Consider the following 23,127-nt stretch of genomic DNA (forward strand, 5'->3'; position numbering starts at 1 on the left):
CTGATGATGTCACCACCACTGCCCCTTACCTAGCCTGACCCCAGCTGATGATGTCATTGCGAGTGGCAGGCTCTAGCTAGTGGCCTGTCCTGTGTGTGGCTGTCCATTGTGTATGCAACGCCTGTGGACATGTGTTGCCTCATACTGTGCTGCACTGCATGTAATTCCCCTCACTATTAAGTTACCCTGGGTGTTTTAGCAATGCTGGCGATCCATAGCAGCACAACTGGAGTCACCGGCCTTGAAAAATATACCTTTTCCCAGGGAGATAAATGGAAAATAATGTAGATGAACACAGCCACATGCAACAACTCAGCATGTTCTGTCTAACAACAAGATAGTGGTTTAGGGCAGTAGGTGATTGTGTTAGGAGGAGGGGAGGTAAAACCCTGTATGGAGTGTCTGCATGTGTAGTAGGGCAGATCCCTTGTGTGTCTGTAGGGAGCGGGAGGGAAATACCTTGTATTGTCCTTTTAAAGAAGGCTTTGCAGGCCTCACAAGAGGCCACGCCATAGTGATACCCAGAGGCTATATCTCCACAGACCAGGCACAGCCTCTTGGGGATGGAGTTCAACATGTATTCGCACTTAATGGGTGAGTCCTCCATGAGGGTGCTGGAGCAGTCGTCGTAGCGCTTGCGGCAGGGCCCGGCGCCCAGCCCGCCGGGCGTAAACATAGGGGGAGAGTCCAGGCCGTTGGAGTGGCTGTTCATGGCGCTGACATAGCCGCCGCTGGCGTCCGAGTTGCCGCTAGGGCTGTGGTGGCTGACCGTGTCGATGACCGAGGAGGGGCTGGACGGTTCCGTCTTGATGTAGGACCCGCAGCTGGAGGGAAGGTGCCGGTCATCAACAGCCATTCTATTCAGCAGCCTGGAGAAGGGGAGAGAGGGGAGGGGTGAAAGAAACAGGACCATTAGCATGGCCTTTTAGACTATAGACATTAACAGTTTCAGATCGACTGGTACTACCCACAAAACTAAAATCTATACATTGTCTAACGATACCATGACAGCTATAGAGAGAAAACACATCTTTGCACAATTTGACCTTGTGTGAAAACTCTGTAGGCTACTGTTCACACGGAGCAATTCACTTCACACTCCCACACTCCAAAGAGAAGGACTTCTTCCATATCAGCACACATTCAGTGACACTTCTGCTGCTCTCTTTTATTCTGATCTCTCTCTCCCCCTCTGTCTCATCCTCACCACAGTGTTTCCTAACCCTCATCATGAACCAGCCAACCAGGTGGGAGGATACTAAGAGCTTCATTAGCCCCACATGCCACCAGCCATGAGAGAGAGAGAACACACAGGTGAAATAAACACACTCAACACCGACCACACTCGTTAACACAGGAACACAGTCAACGCTAACACAGGGACGACTGCATTCCTGGGACCCATATTTTAGACTGGAGCCAGAGTACAGAGAACATACCGGGAGCAGTCTCCTTGAGTCAGCAGGCAGGCAAAAAGAAAAAGAAGGATATTGACTTTGTTCACTGTCTGGTTAATAACAGCATCTCATCTGATGTATTGCCTGCCGTGACTGAAATAAATTGCAACCTCTGGCTGTGTCGATACAATGCAACTAACCCTAAAACAGCTCTTTGTCCATACAAATGTATTTCTGTCGCCACCACATTTAAAGCGGATTCTTCTAGCCTGGTCTTTTCCTGGACAAACAGAGGGAATTGAGGAGATAAAGCGCTATGAGAGATGGATAACCTCTATGCTTTCTAAAGGTCGTGTGGACACAGTGACCCATCAGGGTCGTGGCAGGGTCACACACACACACACACACCTCTGCATTAGGCACCACTGACAAGGTGAAAGGTCATCTGCACTCGCCCACATTAATGAAATTGAGCCTTGTGTGGCCTATGCAAATGCAGACACCGGCGTTCATGGTTGATGGCAGCTACACAGCCTAAGTTCTGCTTTAGTACATTAGTTATATTAATATGTTGCCAACTAATGGTAATGTTTCCATAGTTGACATGTCAGTTTCCCATCAGCAGCGCAGGAAGAGAAAGGATACTCTCTACCAGTACGCCTAACGTCTCCATCAGGATCTATCCGACACATGGTCGGCCGTCTCAGAGTGCAGAGAGGGTGAGACAGAGATCTTTTCCATATCCCCATCGGCCAGCTAGAGAAGGGCCGGGCCAGCCGGGATAGCTGTCTCTTTCTCTCTGGTTGATTTAATTGTAAGGGTGGGTGACAGTAGGGTTCAGGCCCAGAGGTCAGAGGGTCAACCTTATTTTCTCACCCTGGCTTCATGGGCCCGTGGAGATGGGGGTCAGCATGTCAAATTAAATCTAATTCCCGGGTTTCCCTCCCTCCTGTCATGTATATTCATTGGAAGTCCAGGTGCCCACCACCTCTGGAAATTCACAAAAAGGTTAACTGCTAAAATAAAGAATAAAAAATGCCCCCTGTTAAAACCGTTGACCTTGTGGAATAAGCCCTTTGGCTGAACACTCCGGGAATTTCTTTCAATATAGAGTGTACATAATATAAAACCCATAACCACACTTTTTACTAGGTATCATGGTACTCTATTTACAGTATTTCTCACAGTAACTATAAAAACAAGTTGGACAATACCTACAAAAAATTTGGTAAAAGTAAAGCCAAGGAAGTTTGAAGTTCTTTTCTCTCTCTTTGTGTTTTAAGGAATATTTATATCTCAAACAGATGACTCTATGTACTCTTAGAAAGTGAGAGCAAAATAAGAAAATAACAAGATAATGAAATAAAAAGCTCCATTCCCTTGATGCTTTTTAACGTAATGTCGCTGTTTAAATAACTCATGCGGATTGCATCCACATAAATTAATGAAAGGAGCCTCTATTCATCTGCTTCATGTTCTCTGTTTTAGATAGCTCTGTGCACCTGTATAATAGGTCACATGCACTCGGCTTATTAAAGGCAATATATTTAAAATGGCAGCATGCGGGATGGTTCCATTTAGCTTTTATTTCACAAATTCAGAGTAAGCTTAACCCCAGTTCAAAGGTCACCTCCAGGGTGACACTTAGCATAATTGCATAAGTGTCTTAACTGTTTCCCCTCCAGCTCTATGTGGTCATTTATAATACATGTGCTGGCTAGAATCTCCTTAACTCATTCCGCATTGACACATTATGCTACCGCTGTGCTTATATTTTTAACAAGGCTGCTTATATTGATTAATGACATTGAATGAATACTAACCATTTGAACCTAGTGTACATTCATCAAATATTTTCTTACATTTCTATTAATATTCTATTAATCTTATTCTCAAATGGGACAGGTTCAAATTAAATCTATAAATACTATTATTAATATGGCAAATAAAATATGAACATGAATAATTTGACAGCAGGAACTGTGTTAATAAAAATACAACATATGGACCAGGTGCTAATTAGGATGTATCCCAGACAGGACATAAAATAAAAAGGTCTACTGAACTGATGAAGACCCAGGTATGTTGTGAAATCCATAGTTGTCTTCTTCTCAGGTTCAGTAAGTGTCTTTCCCATTTTGCTGGGCTGCATACTGGAGGACTGCATGTCAAAGCTATCTCTCTTTCTCTCTTTCTCTCCATTTTCCTCCTCCTTTTGTTCCCTTTGTACAGATCAACATTCATGCTGAGTGGTGGGTTATGGGCCCACAAAAGCACACTGAGCAGTTTGGTTTTAATCAGATTTCATCTGGTCCTCCTAACAGCATTTCAGATCCCTAATATCATTCCAGTGCTGCTGCTGTGTCCAGGATTAGCTGCCCTAATGATCTCCTCTCCCGCTCTCCGCTCCTCTTCTTCAGAAGGAGAGGGAACTAAAGAGCACTCATCCCCATGTCTCAGCGCTTCCCTTCCCTTCCCTGGCTGGGCCGCCAGAAGCATTCTGAACACGACCTGAACATTCTGCACACTGTCACAGGAACACGACAGAGCCTGGAGAAACTAATTGGGCCAATTTGTAAGTATTCCTGCTGTGAGCTCTATGCTGACTTCTGTAGGGTGCTAATGCCTGTACTGAAGTGTTAAACACAGACACAGACACTCAGACATTCTGTATCTCTTATTCACATTAGCATTGACTTTTTACATGAGCACATCACACACCTCGAGTGTTTATAATAAAAGCTCAACTCAAAATGGGGAGAGATGTAAAATGGGGAGAGATGAAAAATGGGGAGAGATGAAAAATGGGGAGAGATGTAAAATGTGTACTCAAATGATTCCTCCTTTGACAGAGTTTTACAATGGCATGAGATCATTTTAGAATGTACTGTTCACTCTCTGGCTGTGGGCTGTGGGATGCCAAAAACATGGTTTGATAGCGTTGGCTAACCTCACCCCAGCCCCCCTCTCTGCTCCTATTGGAGGGGGGGGGCGGGTGACATCCACAGGCGGGGTGATGGTGATATCAGATGCCCCAGTTGGGGCAGATCTGCCTGGAGGCCCTTTGGCGATGTCCCTGATAAGCCACTGGCCCAGAGTCAGCGCAGGAGGAGGAACTCAATTAGCTCCTGACAGACCGTCTCAGTCTCGCTCAGCCTCCCGCCACCTCCAGAGCCCACTGGCAGCTGCCATGGTGACCTCACCTCCAGGGGCCACCGTCACCTCTTACTGCTCGGCTGCATGGAGGACGACTCATTTAGGGAGAGAGGCCTAACTGACTGGAACCAGGACCAGGCTGACTGGCTACAATCACTGGAATACAGACAAAGGAGACGTTTCTTTAGGAGACGTTTCTGGAGGGTGTCTGTACTCACATGGGGCCATGTAAATGAAATGGGATGGGGGATCAGAGCTCTATATAACTGGGTCCAGGTTAATGACCATCAGGGGAATGGGGAGGTGTGTGTGTAAGTAGGGAGAGGGAGACGCATCGTAGTAAATGTTAAAGGAGGCAGTGGTTGGTATAGAGGTAGAGGCACTCCCTGCACCCAATAGAGACCCATTTTATTCTTAGTTTGGGAATACCTCCTAATTTGGGATTTTCTCATTCATTAGGCCTGCTCTAAACAGATAGAGGAAGGGGCAGGGTATGTGTAAAGGGGGTGGGATGGGCGGGCCCTCTTTGTTAACGAACACGTCAGCTGACAGAGATGTATAATGTGCTGATCTATAGAAGAACACAATAGAGGAGTAAGAGAGACAGACAAACAGAAAGCAAAAAAGAGGGTGTGATAGCGAGAGAGAGAGAGAGAGAGAGAGAGAGAGAGAGAGAGAGAGAGAGAGAGAGAGAGAGAGAGAGCGGAAGGGAGACAGGGCTGTTTATGCGTGCTTATGGAGAGCGGCGTGGGCCCCAGATCAATAGTCCGTAGGCCAGGGGATGGGGCTGGATGGAGCTGGGTGGTGCAGGGTTACCACTGCGGGGACCATGCAGCTCCGTGGCCCGGCCAATTCAGTTTTTCAGTCTCCAACAGAGGATTAAATTTAGCTGCTCCACAGCGATGTCACTGTAGTCTTTATAAAGCCATGAGCTCACCCACTACGACAACATGAGCCCCATTCTCCAACAGGCCAGCCACAAGACAGTGCTGCCTGCCCAAGACACAGATCACATCTATTGATCCCCCCTCTTTTCTTCCTGTTGAAACGATGCTGGCAGGAAAAACAGGCCCTCTTATGATACAGGCACTGCTGTTTGTCTGACGTAAACTGTCTGAGTGACACTGGAGTGATCCTATTCTGAAAAGGGCTAAGAATCCTCGGAAAACAAATGACGGTAGGAAAGATCAGATGAAGATGCCAGACCTCTGTTAGGGAGTGGGTTACCAGTTCAGACATGGTTCTACGGCAATAAAAGAGTTAACATACTACTCTGCATACGCAGCAGAGAAGCTCCCTGTAGAGTAGAATAGCTCAGGGAGCTATTCTGTATCATCACATCTCACTGTAGGAAGAAAGTCTAATGGTGCTCTTTCAGCAAAATAATTAGCCACCATCAAATGTGTCATCGAGAACATTAATCGTTGGCAGTGGATGCCTAATGCCTAATCATAAACAGTGTTGTGTAATTCAGATCCCATACACTTCACCATGTCTAACCGAAGACGTGGATGTTGATTATGGCAGCCCCCTGCACCTCTCTGATTCAGAGGGGTTGGGTTAAATGCAGAAGACACATTTCAGTTGAATGCATTCAGTTGTACAACTGACTAGGTATCCCCTTTCCCTTTCCCTTTCCTAACTGAGCCTTACCAGCCGTTCTATTCCCTGGCCTAAACCACTAGCACAGAGATCTGGCTCCAGCTGTATACCACACAACACTGTTCTGGAACCAGCACAGACACAACCCTGTGAACCAAGGAGAACTAGTGTATAACCAGCAAGGGAAAACTATACATGTATGTCAAATCTAACTAGAACACACGTATATTTCTAGAAATATGACTAATACACAGAGGGTGTGTATAGGGTTACAGTCATTGCATGTCATTGCAGTCATTGCATCCAGAGGAAATATTATTGTAAAGGGTTAAGCCTATTTAAGGCAAACCAATGTAAATCACAGGTTGAGACACAGTGACTCTGAGTACAGGGGGACAGAGGCAAGGAGCCATGCATGAAATTACTTCATTAATCTTCCTCTGATAGGCTGTCCTTGTTTAGGGGGGAACCTCTACCTGCTTTCAACAAAGAGCCCGTCCTGCCACTACCATAAATTACCCTCTTCATCAGAGGAAGGGCCAAACACACACAATATATATACACACACAAGGCAAGACTAACGGGTTTATCAGGTGTCCAGAATAATTTAACTGCAATCAAATGTGTCAATGTTTACACAGGCTCACACATAAACATAGCACATGGATGAGTTCCACATTTTTTGTGGAATATGGAACACTGAAATAATGTTCAATGTTGAACATACAGTATGCTGATAAAAATGTGAGGACAAAATGAATTAGATTTTGTTTGTTTGTTTTCATCATCTTTGAGATGATAACTGAATCTCTTTAGATGCAGAGGACACCAATGATCTCTAGTTATTCCACTGTATGGAACAGGCCCCAAGCCTTTATTTCACGGCTATGGGGTGGTGTGTTAAAGCCCTTCAAATCGCTCCAGAGACACTCAGGGCCCCACTCCCTAGTCTCTCCCTAGTCTCTCCCTGGCCTCTCCCTGGTCTCTCCCCCGTTTCTCCCTAGTCTCTCCCTGATCTCTCCCCCGTCTCTCCCCGGTCTCTCCCCGGTCTCCCCCTGATCTCTCCCTAGTCTCTCCCCGGTCTCCCCCTGATCTCTCCCTGGTCTCTCCCTAGTCTCCCCCTGGTCTCTCCCTAGTCTCCCCCTGATCTCTCCCTGATCTCTCCCTGATCTCTCCCTGGTCTCTCCCTAGTCTCTCCCTGATCTCTCCCTAGTCTCTCCCTGATCTCTCCCTGATCTCTCCCTGATCTCCCCCTGATCTCTCCCTGGTCTCTCCCTGATCTCTCCCTGATCTCTCCCCGGTCTCCCCCTGATCTCTCCCTGATCTCTCCCCGGTCTCCCCCTGATCTCTCCCCGGTCTCCCCATGATCTCTCCCTGGTCTCTCCCTAGTCTCTCCCTAGTCTCTCCCTAGTCTCCCCCTGATCTCTCCCTGATCTCTCCCTGGTCTCTCCCTAGTCTCTCCCTGATCTCTCCCTGGTCTCTCCCTGGTCTCTCCCTAGTCTCTCCCTGATCTCTCCCTGGTCTCTCCCTAGTCTCTCCCTGATCTCTCCCTGGTCTCTCCCTAGTCTCCCCCTGATCTCTCCCTGGTCTCTCCCTAGTCTCTCCCTAGTCTCCCCATGATCTCTCCCTGGTCTCTCCCTAGTCTCTCCCTGGTTTCTCCCTAGTCTCTCCCTAGTCTCTCCATGATCTCTCCCTGGTCTCTCCCCCGTCTCTCCCCAGTCTCTCCCCCTGATCTCTCCCTGATCTCTCCCTGGTCTCTCCCTAGTCTCCCCATGATCTCTCCCTGGTCTCTCCCTAGTCTCCCCCAAGTCTCCCCCTGATCTCTCCCTAGTCTCTCCCTGGTCTCTCTCTGGTCTCTCCCTAGTCTCTCTCTGGTCTCTCCCTAGTCTCTCCCTGATCTCTCCCTGGTTTCTCCCTAGTCTCTCCCTGGTCTCTCCCTAGTCTCTCCCTGGTCTCTTCCTGATCTTTCCCTGGTCTCTCCCTGGTCTCCCCCTGATCTCTCCCTGGTCTCTCCCTGGTCTCTCCCTAGTCTCTCCCTGGTCTCTCCCCGGTCTCTCCCTGGTCTCTCCCTAGTCTCTCCCTGGTCTCTCCCTGGTCTCCCCTGATCTCTCCCTGGTCTCTCCCTAGTCTCTCCCTGGTCTCTCCCTGGTCTCTCCCTGGTCCCCAGCTCTTTACAGGCTCATGTCCCAGACCCTCCCCTCACTCCCCATAAATAGTGGTGATTATAAAAAGGTGGGTGGGGTGGATGATTTATATGCTGACATCCAACACCACGCCATTCAGGAATAATTAAACTTTGGGGATATTTTTTGAATTAATGAGTCTCCTTCAGGGGGCAATCTAAACATACATCTCAGCAGCCGACACCGTCTGGTGTCAGAGCAGTGTTAGTGAAAGAGGAAACCTACCTGGCAGTTTATACTACTCAGCTCAACTAAACAATTTCACTGTGTTTTGTGTGCATTTGAGGGTACTGCGTATACAAAAATGAAATTATAAAAAGGTCAAACACAAACATGTAAAAACACAACATGACTAGCTTCCACCTTCCATAACACATGCAGTACCCCCTGCCAAGCCTCAATGTACCCTCTACGGCATCATGTATGTCCATGCCCCTGCTATGACATTCCAGAAATGAAAGCCGAGACGCTTCTCTCAGGCAGAGAGAATGATGAATAAAGATTGACATTATAATGCAGTCTGGTTTACTGAGACGGCCATGGGTCAGCACAGCACTGAGAGAGGGACAAAACGGACGTCTAATGGACTTTGATTTACGTAGAGAAGATAGAACTTTGACATTGAATTAAAACAAGAAATGAAATGGACGTTGTAACCTTCCTAAAAGACAAACCCCAGAAAAAGATCACAGCGGACGACTGTCAGTGACACATTTCTAACTCACAGGTGAACCGGCCAGAAATATCTCATTGGCCCTGCGAATATTCTAAAAAATATTCTAAAATTCAACATTTTCAAGTTACCGAAAACCCCAAACAACAAGATTCCCATCCATTTTGTAATGTGACTACAAAGCCTATTGACAAGGTCCCTAGGAAATAAACACATTAATAAATATTCCCAGTCACCACAGTGAAACTAGCCCTGCACACTGAGGCAGAGGGTGGCCAGCAGTTAGCCTGCATGCTAGGATGTTAATGGTTGGTGATTCAGAAGTTCTGGCCCCAGGGCAGGCAAACCCAACCAGGAGAACGTGCTAGTGTTCTCTCTCTCTGGGAGAGACACATGCACATAACAACAGCGAGGGTCCGATGAGTATGTACACACCCTACAATGTCACAACCTTTACATCAAGACTGGATTGCATTTACTCTAATATTAATGGAAACTCTTGAACTTGTAGCTTTAGTGTCGATCCTCATCCAAGCTCATCAATGCTGTCATTCAGACAGTCCTACAATATGTCTTCAGAACCTCCTAGAATGCTCCATGCCATCAGTCTGCCTGAGCGGCCAGGACAGAACAGGACAGAGTAGAGCAGAGTAGGGCAGGGCAGAGCAAGGAGGCAAATGGCTCTCAGGCTAACAGCTGTTATGGCTGGGAGGCCTGGAAGGGCTGCAGAGGCCGTGTACAGTCAGTCCATCCGTACTTAAGCTGTCAGTAAGAATCAGAGCTGCTATTGTGACGGACGGTTTCAATATTGATTTCATAAATAAACAGAGCTAACCATCGATCCTAATGTTATTTTGCATTTCAATTACTGCTCAGAAACATAACCTTCAAACGACTGGCCGCTCAATACCAATAACATTCACTGATAAACGCCCGCATCGTCCACTCCACGTCACGCTTTTTACCAAGTGTAAATTAGCGGACTTAGCATGTTCCCTCCATTACATTTAAGACAGAGCATATCTAAAAGCTGCAGAATTATCATTCAGTCTGGCGTCTATTGGGCGGCAAAGCAGACGCAAATACAGACAGAGAGAGGAATGAATGAAAACAGACAGATGACGAGATGAGTAACACACCAAACCAAAGAAAGATCTTCAATGATTAAACTATAACTGGATAATCACACTCTAACCACATATTCACTGTGCAGTGAATATTAGTAATACATATGTAATTACAGCTGTTTGTCCCAATGTGTTAGAAAAACAAATCTTGGACTCTGAAATCGTATATTCTCATGAGAACTAATAATGTATTATAATATTCAGAATGCAGTTATTATGTTTTTATACTTTTTCCACAGCTTCTCTGACAGTCCTCCATCTGAGCCTCCTTATGTGTGTGTGAATCAAGAGGAGCCTTTCAGTGTTGGAGCAACAGAAAGAAGTGCTGACGCACCGTGTCAGTGATAGCACTTCGCTGCCACAAGGGCGTGAGAGTAGCCCACGTAGCCAGGCTAGCATTATCCTCCTTGACTAATGGACCTGGTTATTTTTAAACACATTCTCACACTGCAGTGAAGGTGTCCAAGGTTACCGTGGCCAAAATCAGGAGGGATGACTGGTGACGTTTGGTGGTTTCAGTGCAGTTGGATGTCGTGAAACGGTCAAAGTGACACGTGGCTCATTACAGAAAAGACTAGAAAGGCCAAACACTGCATGAGCTCGTATGAGTCATGGTATCCAAAATAAAGCTGTCATTTTAGAGTGTTAACAATGGGTGTTACAAACAATTATCGAGGTCTTCTGAGATAAACTGTATCAGTACACACACTTCACATAAACAGTCTGTAATCAAAAGCAAAATGATCAAAGAAACATCAAACAAACAGAAGTTGAAGTCCACCTAGTTCAGTAAAAACCATGCTCTATACCATATGTCTAGGAATGTATCATCTTTATTATGTATTCTACAAGAAATAAGTAAGCATCTCAATGAGGCCCTAGTTAAATGGGACCCGGGATGCTATGTTCAGGGAAGGTGAAGTAGATGTGTGCAGTTAATTTAGTTTGAATCTCAATACTCTGTCCTTATATTCTGTCCTGCCTAGTTAACTGGGGGATAAGGATGCATGAAGGGCCAGAGCGGGGAAGAGTGAAGGGTGACACTGCATGTGAAGGTGTAAGTGAAGTGCTGTGAAGAGCTTCCCTTAAATAGCATATGCAAGTAGCCAACAATTACAAACACACAGAAAAAAAATGGAGAGCAGGGAGGGTCAATCCACTCTGCATCCCTTAACGCCCTAGGGGCCGGGGGCAGCACCCCCCCACCCTCCCTGAACAGCCTGGTCTGAGTGACATGTTTACAGTGAAAGAAATGATACTTATATGCAGGGCTTACCAGAAATGTGAGGGCTCCAGTGTAGCCAGTGGACTGAGTAATCGCCCTAATGAATTGGACAACGAAGCCCTGTTGGTACAAGGAGATGCATTTAGAAGTGGGTGACAAATTGAATTTAAAACATTAGGTTTTTCTTAAAAGGCACGTATCCCGACACCTCCCCTTAAGTGCAGAGGGAGAGAAGCAGGAGGAGGGTTGGAATGGACCGGGGAACAGCGGTGGTCACCTGGGCCGGCTGGAGCTGGCTGTCTGCAGTGGCCACAGCGACCACAGACTCCTGGCTCTTAGTGGGGTGGCCGTTCTCGGCCAGGAGCCTCTTCTGGTAATGTATTCTGAAACCAAATTACCGTAAGCTGATCCCATCTGGATGGTGTCTGTGCAGGACTGCTTTGGTTACCCGCCACTACCTCTACCCTGCGATAGCATCTCCATGAAGACAGCAAAAATCTGATTAACCCAATAACACTGAAACACTTGGTCAAAGAGCAAAGAGCTTTTAACTTAAGATACACTAATGTAATTCCCTCGCCTTGTTCTCTGAAACCTAATAAGAATAAAGAGAGAAGGGACAAGAATGTTAGAGATGGGCATTTTACTGAGCCTAATGCAGCAACCTGGAAATGAAGTCAAACAAATTGAAATGTAATTCATTGCTGTGTTCTAACTATTGCTTTTTTATGAAAATGCATCAGAAAGCATTTACTAAATGGACATGTAGAGTATGGCTGGGAGGAGCAGTGAGGGTGTTGATGGAACATTTAGGATAGAGAGGAGTCCCGTCTCAATCAGCTGCCTGCCGCTCAGCGTGTGTTTGCTGGAGAGCCCAGATGAACTCAAACTGACAATCCTCAGCATTGGCTGATTTCTGAGTTGCGCTGAAACAGCCAGAGCAATAGAAGAGCAACAATAAGCCTGTCTGACTGCCATATGTTACCTCCTGCTGCCTGAACCAAGAGAGACTTTAACTTAAACAAATCAAGTTCTGTGAATTTCAGCTTACTATCCATCCCGATCTTACAATACGTAGCTTACTATCCATCCCAATCTTACAATACGTAGCTTACTATCCATCCCAATCTTACTATACGTAGCTTACTATCCATCATCCCAATCGAGAAGGGAGAATAAATATAGAGCAAGCTTGAAGCTGTGGAGAGACATGCCACTTCATACCTACTATTGCTCTTTTTTAGGGAAAATGTATTTGAGTGATCAATTCAAACAAGCAGTAATAGGCTATACATACCTCTCCATATTGTCTGAAATAAAAACGATCACTGATTCAATCCGATTCCTACAGTCGTAGGCAGTGTCACTCAGGCCTCCAGGTCAATCTATAGAGCAACATACTACACTGCTTCTACATCATTGCTCTGTTAATTACATGGTGTACATACGTTCCAGTAATCCCAGCAACCAAGCACCGGAGACACACACCACCACACCACACCGAGGGGCTGGAAACACTGCTGTCCACGGACCAAGCAGAGGGACTAGACACTGTAAACTCAATGCAAACTATGTCCTATAACGAACAACACTGCATTAGTTGGAAGCAAAGACTTTAATTTTAGATGTTGTCCAATGTTATTTTCATTATAAAGTCTTTAATCTTTTGCGTAATGATTTTACTGTCGGATTAACTGCTTTGTAAAGATTATTATTTTTTAAATAGTTGGACATTTCATTTGAAATCAATTCAAATACATCTTAAGTGTATACTAGAGTGTTACTGTACATAAATATCTAAACTATTTCAATGCAATTTATGAAAAAGATCACAGCTGATCTTAAACTGATTTATGTTTGAGATATTGCCAGCCATTGCATGTCAAAACATCTACTGTATGTAATTCCTGCTATACATGGCTAAAGCAGTAATAAGTGTTCAATTGACTAATTTCATTTTTACATGCACATACATCTAATACCTATATCATAGAACACCGCAATTATGTCAAACCTATATTTAATATGGCGTTATATATTACATTTACAGATATTACCTGTTCTATATCACAGAAGAGAAGGAAATGCACGCTGTCTCTACATCGTATGTGATAGAAAATAAAACATGTAAAACACAGTCAGTATTTTGAATGCCAATCACCCTTTGTAGTTGTATTTTTTGTACAAATTTCTAATTAGAATTGCTTGTCTTATAAATGTTACATGTATGGAAGTGTGAAACACAACATTGAGACACAAAATATTTGTATCTAATAATCGTATTCCACTGAATGATATATTAGATGTTATATTACATGATGCAAAATAAAATAAATCATTCTGCATCACCTAGTGTACATGTATCATTAAAGCCACCAAAGAAAAGCTTTGCTTAATTTAACACTAACATTATTTGTATTGTGCACTGTGCCCACCTTTCCAATGAAATCCAAAATCATTATATTGCAAATTTCTGTTGAAACACTTGCCACAATGATCTTAAATTCAACATTCCCTATCGTAAATATAATGTCAGTCAATCTAAAACAATTTAATTATTTAATTTATGCACCCCATATTGGCTAGAGTGCTTACAGTGAATAACCACCAAAGTAGGTTAGAATGTTGTTACCATTGCACCAAACAACATGATTTGGAAGAAAATCATAAAAATGAATACATGAGTCACATTTTGAGGTGGAAGATTGCATTTGAAAGGTTTGAGCGTTAAAAATAATGTTCTCATAATAAATCAGTATACTATGTAAACGTCAATACTAATAAAGGTATCTTAAATATGTCTCAGTAGTTATTGTATAGTTATTGTATATTATGATGAGCAAGTTTGTTACTTTGACCCTTTACCACTGAAGTGTACCTAAAAGGCAGAGTTGTATAGAACCTCTGTAAAACAAAGGAGATTATAACAGTCCGTCTAAGGGGTTAATGAGTTCACTAGATTGACTTTTCTCTCTCTGAGCGGGATATGGTTAATGCCCAAACTAGAGTTCCTGAAAACAAGAGTGAATCCATAGGCTGTCAGAACAATTCAACCCTTTTCCTCTTTTGCATGACATCCCATTGAGAATTCCTCTGATTGTATTGCTTTGAAATACCATACATGAAAATCTATATTGCTCAACTACTTTCATTTATTATTTTCTATCATATCATAGGGCGGCGGGTAGCTTAGTGGTTAAGAATGTTGGGCCAGTAACTGAAAGGCCGCTGGTTTGAATCCAAAAAGCTGACTAGGTGAAAAATCTGTTGATGTGCCCTTAAGCAAGGCACATCCCTAATTGCTCCAGTAAGTTGCACTGGATAAGAGCATCTGCTAAATGACAAAAATAAATAAATATATCTAAATCTTTCAGCAGACATGCCTTTTAATCATAATCCAGCTACAACGACAGACACATTTGGCTGATTAGATTTTTGCGTGGAAAGAGTTATGGGTTGAAATAATGACTGTCTGGAATACTACATGAGGATGTGACAGCAAGTATAAAGAATTTCATCAAAAGCACATGATAATACTTACAGACCCTGCAAATTAAAAGATTGTCACTGCTGAGTGGAATATTATAAAATTATATTAAAACATACATGTATAGATATCTAGCTGTTGTATTTTTAGAACACTTTCTAAAGTAGATTAATAAAATTGGATTGGAGATACTTTTCCATTTTTATTCAAGCAATCATACCAGTCAGCTATAAAATAAAAAATACATCTCCTACATGCCAACAAGATATGAATGTATAAAAGCAGAAGTGCATATAAAATTACCAGGTAACTTTAAGCAAGCCCACAGTTAGCGAGAGCTTCTCAGACAGGCAGCCTGGCTGATGTGCTACTAGCTGGGATGGAGCTGGGATGGATCTGACTGATCACTGGGATTACACGGTTCTTTCATACATCTATCCCCAGACATACAAATATTGCAGCGTGCAATTCATCCTCCCCAATTCCATTAATTCACTTTAATCTAATATTTTTAAATGTATTCTGATTGTGTCAGGGTGGCAGTCCGGCCAGGACACGGACAGAGAACAAAGCCATCCCAGAACAAGCTCCTAACCCAACAGGACACGTTCCCTCTATTCTTTAGGAAAAACACACTTGCACGTTGCAACGAGCTACTCCTAATTGATCGGCCATGCTCTTAATGAAATGTGCACAGTGACACACATGGCTGACAATGTGCTAAAGGGCTAAGGGTCCTCTCTCCCTATTGAACACAACCAAAGACACACCACAGCACACCTGTCCTGTTGCTTTTAGGGTAACACTGGCAGCAGACAGTCCTGTATGAATTAACAGCCCTCCATAACATATGTAGAGAGAAAGAGTCAGATAGTGCACATTAGTGTGTTTGTGTGTGTGTGTGTGTGTGTGTGTGTGTGTGTGTGTGTGTGTGTGTGTGTGAGTGTGAGCAAGAGAGCCAGGAAAAGCACAGTGCATTTTAACAATAGCAGTAAAAAGTTTGGCGCCGAGATCGGCAGGTCCTTTGTAAAGGAAACAAATGCAAGCACTTCTACAAGAAAACACGAAGAGAAAGGAGGAGGAAAAAGAAAGAAAGATTGCAAGAGGGGAACAAAGCTATATCCAACATCACAAAAGACGGGTATGTTAAAAGGAAGGCTGAAAGAAAGAAGTGCACCTACTGGTTATGATAGCTGAGAGGGTCTGGCAGACAAAGTTCTGAAATGTCCATCAGTCCAGTTTTAGCATTCCAGGAATGAGAAGAGGAAGAGGAAATAGGAAACAATTGAGACCCGCTTCTCCCCCAAAATGACAGCAGAGCACCCTCAGAGAGAACGGTGAAAAGCCCCTCCAGAACTGCTTCCCCCAGCCTGCACAGGTATGCTGTATCTGACTGTGTTCGAGAGTGTGTGCGTAAGAGAGTTGAAGAGTGTTTGTGTCTGTGTCTATGGTTGTGCGTCTATGTGTGTGTCTGTGTGTATATGAGAGCTCGAGAGAGGGGAGTGGGAGAGAGAGGTAAAGGGGGGCGAGAGACAGCGAGATCGAGAGGAGCGCAGGCAGCGGCGGATGAGCGCTAAGATGCAGAGAGCGTGAGAGAGCGAGAGAGAGGAATGACTCTTTCCATGGTCAGGATAGGGCTCTTTAAGACTCAGTGGCTTGATGAATATGGAACAGCTGCTGTTGTCTCCGAGGGGTAGGACTTAAAGGGACAGAGCACGGAGGAGGGAACCAAACGCTCAATAGAGCTCTCTGCTACACAAAAATACACACACATGCTCACACACAAATACACAACGCCACTGTCATTAGAACAGACAGATGCATATACTTTACAACATGCACTTAAAAGAGTTCACACAACACACTAAAACATGTTGAAAAACACACAAATAAAAATATGACAGCTAAAAACTCACAGGCAGCCATTCACAATGCTAATTTCAAATATGAATACATACACGAGTTGCTGGACATGTATGCCCTATTGATGTTGAAATAAAGCACATATCTATAAAAATAAAATAATATGATTTCCCCTTGAGCCCACTTAATCACAATTAGTCCAGAAAACAGGAAAACATTTATAGTAAAACAAAAAGGAATTATATTATTAATTCAATTCAACCTTTATTTTTAGATTCACAAAAATAAAGCTTTTATACCAATTGAAATAGCACAAGGAATATTTATGTATAAAAACAAGTATTTTACACAACATACTGTAGTGTGCACAAGAATAACAACAGTTCATTACATAAAAAGTATTTGTTTCAGCAGGTTATGACAGACAACCACAACAAAGCAATGTAACAAAGCAATGCCTTACTGTTGATCCTTCAAATTAGCTTAATTTAAAAGTGCTAACTAACAGCAGTAGTGTATTTTCAGTACACCAGAGACATTTCAGCCTGTTTGTATGTCCCGTCAATAAATCTTTCAGATCTATGCAGAAACAGAGTGCTCCATGTTTCTGGATAGTCACCCGTTGAAGTCATGGGGTAAGGAATGTTTCTGGATAGTCACCCGTTGAAGTCATGGGGTAAGGAATGTTTCTGAATAGTCACCCGTTGAAGTCATGGGGTAAGGAATGTTTCTGGATAGTCACCCGTTGAAGTCATGGGGTAAGGAATGTTTCTGGATAGTCACCCGTTGAAGTCATGGGGTAAGGAATGTTTCTGGATAGTCACCCGTTGAAGTCATGGGGTAAGGAATGTTTCTGGATAGTCACCCGTTGAAGTCATGGGGTAAGGAATGTTTCTGGATAGTCACCCATTGAAGTCATGGGGTAAGGAATGTTTCTGGATAGTCACCCGTTGAAGTCATGGGGTAAGGAATGTTTCTGGATAGTCACCCGTTGAAGTCATGGGGTAAGGAATGTTTCTGGATAGTCACCCGTTGAAGTCATGGGGTAAGGAATGTTTCTGGGATTTCTGCTGAAGTAACAACAAATCTGACATGTCAGGATTCAGAACAAGTCAAAAAGCACAGAAAACTGAAACCCAACAACACAGAGACAACTGGGAACACACATTTACTTTCAAAAGACAACAACTTTGCATCCGTTGAGGAAAGTAAATCCATGTATTGAGTTGTGCGTGGCCATATGCGCACGCGGTTACATGTGAAGGACTATTGTGGACATTTCACCAGCTGTGAGAGATGATCTCAAGCCATAACTCAAACTCTGAGAGTCCATCAGCTTCTAAAGCAGCGGAAAATCCAGCCCTGTCTTCTCTGACCGCCGTTTAAAACCGCCTGTGTTTCACTGTTGATCAAGCCCAGGAAGAATGTGGAGAACGCAGATAGCATTTCACAGTCAATGAGGGGCTCTATATTACTGTATCCCCATATTATAAGAACACAGCTTAACATGGCATCTTAAAGTAGAAAAGAGCAGTCGAACAATGGCCGACAATTCTGGGATAAGTCAAATAGCATGACTTGACTGTTTTTATCTAATTAGCTCTACTTGAATAAAGCAAGTTCAGAGATGGTGGCCAGTGGCTTACTTTTCATAGTTGATTTAATAATTTCATCATTGAAGAGTCGACAACTTGGGGAACTGAGTACAATGTCTTCCAATAATAGATTACAAAAGAGAGGAGGTTGGCAAATTCTCCCTCCTTACTGTAATACAGTAACAGTATGTCTCTGGTAAAATAGGACTGCCCCATAACTGCGTGTTGGTATTCCAGTTTAAAAAAGAATCCAGTTCTATTAATCAGCTCACGTTTCCAAAATCGACGCAAAACCATCACTCAATCCCTCTTGATCATCACAGGCCTATTGATGTCTAGCAACATCCCCATCAGAGCTGCTTTAAAGTAGCACACATAAAAACATCTAGTCTTTCTTAAAAAATACAAAAAATGACTTACAGTACACCAAAGAACTGTTTCCACATCTAAGCCATTGATTGACATGGCTGCTACTGTATATAAAACACAATATACAATCCAAAATCAAACTAGTGTGAATCAATTATAAAATCTTAAACATCTGTTAAAGTTATAATAACACTGACTGAATATTCCAATGGAATAATGAGAAATATCCAGACAAAATCAATGACAAATCAAGACCATGTGTTTTGTTAAAAACAAAGTGCTACACAATTTCCTTGACCCAGATACAACCTAAAGACACGTGGTGGAGATTTCAGACAACGCTGACAAGGGATTTCATGAATCAGCATACAGTATGAATAAAACTACTATCAACCTACTGTAAAATACAACAGACAGTGAGTGAGTGACCTGCGACCTCGTGGCATAGGGCTTTGGCATGTGCTAAAGGCATCAACTTTGAGCCTTGTATCAAATAGATGATTGATGTCTTAAGATATTTTGAAACAGACTGTAATTTCATTGAAAAACTTTGGATTAAAGGTCATTCATCCTAATTTGTAATCCATCTGATTTGGTTAAGGGGATGGGTGCAATCCCTTTGGAATGCTTATCAAGAAGGCTCGTTCACTGCTGGAATCCTCCATTGAAAAAATACTGTCTCATTCATTATGCAGCTACAGTACGTAACTACACACGCACACACACAGGTTTTTATATAGTGAATTCGATTACTTACAGGGTTACATATTCAAGTTCGTATTTGGATGTGATGTCTCTTTCAGCAAATATGCTAAATTCATCCTTGTCCTTTACGAGCCTACCAGAGTTGATACTGCCCCACATTTACAACCTGCCTGAATATCAGAGAATGAGATGACGGAATATCATTGAGAAATATTACACTTCACTTCTGGTGCTTACTAGATGACATTGGCCAGACTGTTGTAGCGTAAGCTCAGTTATGAAAAAAGTTATGTTGTTTACAATGCCCTCGTATCAGGTGTGTTATGAAACCTTCCCTTACCACTATAGTGGAAAATTATTTGACAGGGAGAAATTGTGTACAAAAAGAGAAGAGACTGCTCTATGCATTGAACACACTTGATCACTATTAGGTGAGCATATGTGGAAGCAGAGTTATGACAGAAAGTAATACAGCACGCACAATTCATGCCATACAAGAATTTGGACTAGTGTTGCATTCACAGACCTCCCTTATTTCATAGCACATAGATAACCAAAAATAAATGTGCACCCTGCAGATCTGATATAGAGGCTTCAATTTAGACAATAAATACAGCACATATTCTATAAGAATAGCAACATGTTGAAGCAGTGAGTGTGTGTGTGTCACCACAAGATTATGAAGTACTAAAACAAGCATACTTGTGTCTTAATTTCCTGTTGAACAGATACAGCACCAATACTCCCGAGTTCCATTACATCTCACATGACCTGTTTTTGATCCAAGAAGTAGGCTAGGCTGCTGGTCGCGATGTGGCTAGAATTTGGGGTTCTCAGCGACTTCAGCTGTCTCAAAATGATAACAAATGTCTGTCATGCACTTCCAGTTTCTTACAGGGACTGTTATGCGAATTAAACAATAGGCCAAATTGCACAGGCCCAACTGTTTTTCGAACAGGCAATAGCAATAGTAGGCCCCAGTATCTGGCGTTAGACGCTCCGATTCGAACTCCCATTAGACAGCGCTGCAAGTGTTTCAATGTCAGAATACGTTTGTTACTCTGCAAATGTGGAGTTTCGCTGAGCAACTATCTTCATTTCCTCCCGTTATGTACTTCCTCAAAATGTCTAAATAAAAACCTCTACTGTATTGAGCTATTGTAGACTTCCGACCTGTGCGTGGCAGTAATGAGTGATTGGAGGTGCCGAATCACAATTGAACTCACTCAAACTCTGAAGGTAAGATTATACATGAATAGGACCTGGGCTGGCAATTGTGTTGGCCGTTTGGCTTTAGGGGATGTCCTCCTCTCCCTCGCTCTAATCATGTTCTTGTTTTCATTATGCCCACGAGGCGCGTGCGACGCAGTTCAAGTTGATTTAAATTTCAGCTCCATTGATTAACAGTCCTTCATAAAAAACAGGCAGCCCTCATCATGTCTCTGATTCAGCGCCACAATCAATACAAAAATAAAATCATAAAGAAAAAAAAGAAATTGAAAAAAGAGTGCACACTGTCCACAGTTATAAAACATTGAATAGCTGGGTTATTAAAAATGTGCACTGTTTCGCAAGTTGGTAGGCTAGGTAGCCTACATGCATATAAACTGCCAACGGGGTCAGCAGTTGGCTATAGCGTTATCATTAATAACAGCAGTCAACATCAAATATGAACTTTTAAAAAGTTTGCACTAAATCATTTATTTCAGTGTTTCCACACACAACAACTTCCATCAAAATACAAATAAATAAAAAAAAATCATTCAAAATATTTTATTGAACCATTAAATTCATAGGCTAATAAATGAAGTGATAGTGGACCTGCCAACAACTTGTAAATAGCCTTCAGAAAAGTAGCTCAATGATAATAAATGGAAGAGAAAAGTAAGGTGGAGAATACTCTACCTTTACAGACAGGTTATATCAAATCCCTCAGGTGCTACTGTGTAGGGTTGGTGTCTTCAGGTTGTAGGAGCGGCTACCTATATGATTGTGAATGCGCCGTTTTAGTCATACGACAGTAGGCTACATCTATCAACTCCTCCTCCAGCCTTCGCCCTTTTACAGTATATTCTCCATCCCCTGCGGCGACACCAAACATCCGTCGCAGAGATCAAGATGCCTATGCAGCTGAGAAGCCATTACTGACCTTTACTGTTATAGTTACTGAGAAAAAGTCAGAGATCATTTGGATAACTGCCACTGAATATTCGCTCCCTTTCCCCTCCCTCTCGGGGTCCATAACAGCAACGTGTGCCTGGATTAGTGTAAATCTTCACCAAGAAAACAACAGTGACAGTTGACACGCGGTGCAAATCTTAAATACCACGGCAGTTCTGGAAAAGGTCGGTTGGATTCCACTGTTGATGAATAGATAACAAGACAATAGTGGCGTCGCGTCTGTAGCAGAGTGAGATCAGGGCGTTGCAAAAGTATCACATAGCTAACATTGTGACAGATCCCCAGGAAGTTTTGAGACGGTGAGAGTGGGGTCCAGATGTGTATGCAAATGGTCAGAAACCCCTTTCTTCATAACGGATGACCTCATTTCAGTTATTGTCTGAAAACTTGTAATTAGTTGTTCCTCTTGGAAATATCCCACTGCGCAGAAACTGGTTGATCCAATGTTGTTTCACGTAATTTCAACAAAAACTATCATTGTGACGCGTTGAAGCAACGTGGAAAACTGATTGGATTTGCAAAAAGTAATCAACATAAGCGAATTTCGTATGAACCACCCAACTTTTAACCGAAATCCAATGGCCTTTTTTTGTTGATTTCGAATGTAATTCACGTTAGTTGACAACTCAACCGACCAACTCAATCTGTGCCCAGTGGGATGCACCAAGAGTTGCTGAAATTAGTGTAAACTATGGACAGTAAGCCACTGTTGGTGTGTCAGCATTGAATTTAATAAACATAAAAGTAATTTTCAATGTTTGATATGTTTGTTATCAAATCTATTGTTTCATAGGTTTCGTAGGCAATTGTGTAAAATAAAAATACATTAAAAAAAATGTAATGAGTTGGCTAACATAAAATAGCCTACTTTTAAAGACAACAGTATGGGATGATCATGAAGTCTTCCATTTGACGCTGGCCTTTAACTGAGAAAACCCCTCATTCCTGAATACACCTTCCTTGAAGGCTTGTAGGTTATAGTTGAGGGACTACCAGGCACGTCATCTTCTCCGCTAGAGGGAGTGGTATTTCACCAGATCACCTAGGACGGGGGAGGCACTTTTATTTATTTATAACACATTGCAATTCATGAACTGAAGGAATGACAGGAACCTGCCAGCAACAAAATGCAATTTGTTTCTATAATTTGCCCACTCTAGATCAATAAAAACATAAACCTTTCTATTATGGAAATCATGAAGTAATCATCATTATAAATGAATACATTAAAACGCTAAAGATAAAAGACTGGGGTCCATGTTGATAGGCTATTGATAAAGTCATTTGAAAGAGAACATTAGGCTAAGTTACATTAAAATGATAATATAGTCACTTTTAAAATATCAATATATTTAAATGCAATTAAGTGCATGTGAAAATGTATTCCAATTGAGGTGCACCAGGGGTTCCAGAAGATCACTTGATGTTTGAGTTTCATGGTAGAAATATAAATTAAAAGATCAGATTATCCCTTCAAAGGGAAAATCTATAAATGCAATTTGTTAAACGCACAGAATCCATCAGGCTGGAGAAATTACAACAGTGGCTCTGTTTAGTTCCCAAT

At 42.8% G+C, this 23,127-nt stretch overlaps 1 protein-coding gene across 3 annotated transcripts in view; it reads right to left on the minus strand.

Moving 5' to 3' along the window:
• The window catches only part of LOC120059878 (steroid hormone receptor ERR2), a 49,529-nt gene extending 33,448 nt beyond the window's left edge, over nucleotides 1-16,081 (minus strand). For 2 of the 3 annotated variants that reach the window (XM_039008940.1, XM_039008939.1), the window contains exon 1: nucleotides 460-856. In XM_039008940.1, the coding sequence (XP_038864868.1) occupies nucleotides 460-856 (397 nt within the window). Of the gene's footprint in view, nucleotides 1-459; nucleotides 870-11,414; nucleotides 11,484-16,031 lie in introns of those variants that run through there. The other variant, XM_039008938.1, reaches the window with a different exon arrangement.
• Nucleotides 16,082-23,127: the final 7,046 nt, after the last annotated feature.

This window comes from Salvelinus namaycush, chromosome 15 (assembly GCF_016432855.1).
Source record: "Salvelinus namaycush isolate Seneca chromosome 15, SaNama_1.0, whole genome shotgun sequence".
NCBI classification, from domain to species: Eukaryota; Metazoa; Chordata; class Actinopteri; order Salmoniformes; family Salmonidae; genus Salvelinus; species Salvelinus namaycush.